General features: G+C 39.2%; 1 protein-coding gene across 1 annotated transcript; it reads left to right on the top strand.

The window, feature by feature from the left end:
• Positions 1-467: 467 nt before the first annotated feature.
• LOC134406740 (olfactory receptor 10A4-like) lies at positions 468-1433 on the top strand. The gene has a single exon (XM_063138271.1). It carries the CDS (start codon positions 477-479, stop codon positions 1431-1433), a length of 957 nt encoding a protein of 318 aa, XP_062994341.1. The 5' UTR covers positions 468-476.
• The last annotated feature ends 236 nt before the right edge of the window (positions 1434-1669 follow it).

The raw sequence follows: 1669 nt of genomic DNA, 5'->3' as shown, positions 1-1669 counted from the left end.
TGTTTTAAACTGACATACCATCAATGACATTTAAAAATGTAAATGTATTTAATCTAATAGATTTTAAACAATGGAATAAACTACTCTCTTTCATATTATAATAAAATAGATTATTTTCTGTGAAGGCACTACAAGCTATTGCTGTGCTACACAGGTAGCTGGATATAAGGGAATGACAACGAGAAATAAATAATTATTTTTATAGAATAGAAGACTGACTGATAGTGTGGTACGGAGACAGATGGAATAAATCAACCAATTAATGATGCAGCCTCAAGATATCTCCTTTTTCATCAATATTTAAACAACCTTTATTTATTCTTTTTCCTTATATCATCCGCTAACAGAAAGGAATCAGTTGAACGGATGAAGAGTCATAGGGCCACATCACCACCGGAACATTTCCTGTAGAAGAAGAACCTATCAGTTTATTGGACAGTCTTCTCAAAACTATGATACAAATTGAAAAGACATTAATGACCAGCAACAATCAGACCAGTGTTACAGAATTCATTCTTATTGGATTTTCGAATCACCCTGAGCTTCAGGTACCCTTGTTCATCATCTTCCTTTTTGTTTACGCAATAACTCTAACTGGAAATCTCCTCATCATTCTTGTCACAACAATAGATCCTGCACTTCAGAACCCCATGTACTTCTTCCTCCGAAACCTTTCCTCTTTAGAGATCTGTTTCAATTTGGTCATCGTCCCAAAGATGCTGGCCAATTTCCTGATAGAGAACAAGACAATTTCTTATGCTGGCTGTGCCACACAAATGTATTTTTTCTTTTTCTTTGGTGCAGCTGAATGCTGCCTCCTTGCTGCAATGGCATATGACCGTTACATTGCCATCTGCAACCCATTACGCTATCCGGACATTATGAACAGAAGAGCTTGCTTCCAACTGGCGGCTGCATCGTGGTTCTCAGGCTTCCCTGTCTCTACAGTACAGACCACATGGATATTCAGCTTGCCATTTTGTGGGCCTAACACAGTCAATCATTTCTTCTGTGACAGCCCCCCAGTGCTAGAACTGGCATGTGCCGATACCTACATGTTCGAAATTGAAGCTCTCACGGCCACCGTGCTCTTCATCATGTCCCCTTTCCTCTTGATTCTGCTCACTTATGTTCACATCATCACTACAATCTTGAGAATGCCCTCTGCTGAAGGCAGGCATAAAGCCTTCTCTACGTGTTCATCTCATCTTGTGGTGGTTACTTTGTTTTATGGCACAGCCACATCTACCTACTTCAGACCTAAATCCAGCTATTCACCAGATACAAAGAAGATCCTCTCTCTCTCCTACACAGTCATCACACCCATGTTAAACCCCATCATCTACAGCCTGAGGAACAAGGAGGTAAAAGGTGCAGTGAAGAGAACATTATGCAGGAGAATATTTGCCCAGAACAAATCAAGTATTCGTTGACTCCTTGTCATAGGACTAATTGACACATTCATTTGTGTCACTTCTTGACTGCAACGTCAAGTGATGGTTGGCTTGTGTGGGTTTTATTTTACCAGATAATGGGATTTATTTTACCAGTTATATATTTTCTCATTGTACATTATGAAATATATCTCCAGGCACTTTGAGAATCTTCCTGGGAAATTTGACGGATAGGGAAATTATGAGGAAAATTCTTCACATAATGAACTTCTATT

This window comes from Elgaria multicarinata, chromosome 11 (genome assembly GCF_023053635.1).
Source record: "Elgaria multicarinata webbii isolate HBS135686 ecotype San Diego chromosome 11, rElgMul1.1.pri, whole genome shotgun sequence".
Classification (NCBI taxonomy): Eukaryota; Metazoa; Chordata; class Lepidosauria; order Squamata; family Anguidae; genus Elgaria; species Elgaria multicarinata.
Note: the sequence above shows the minus strand (reverse complement) of the source record. Positions and strands in the feature narration are given on the sequence as shown.

Coding starts and splice junctions, on each gene's coding strand:
- LOC134406740 (XM_063138271.1), top strand. CDS start 477: ATGACCAGCAACAATCAGACCAGTGTTACAGAATTCATTCTTATTGGA.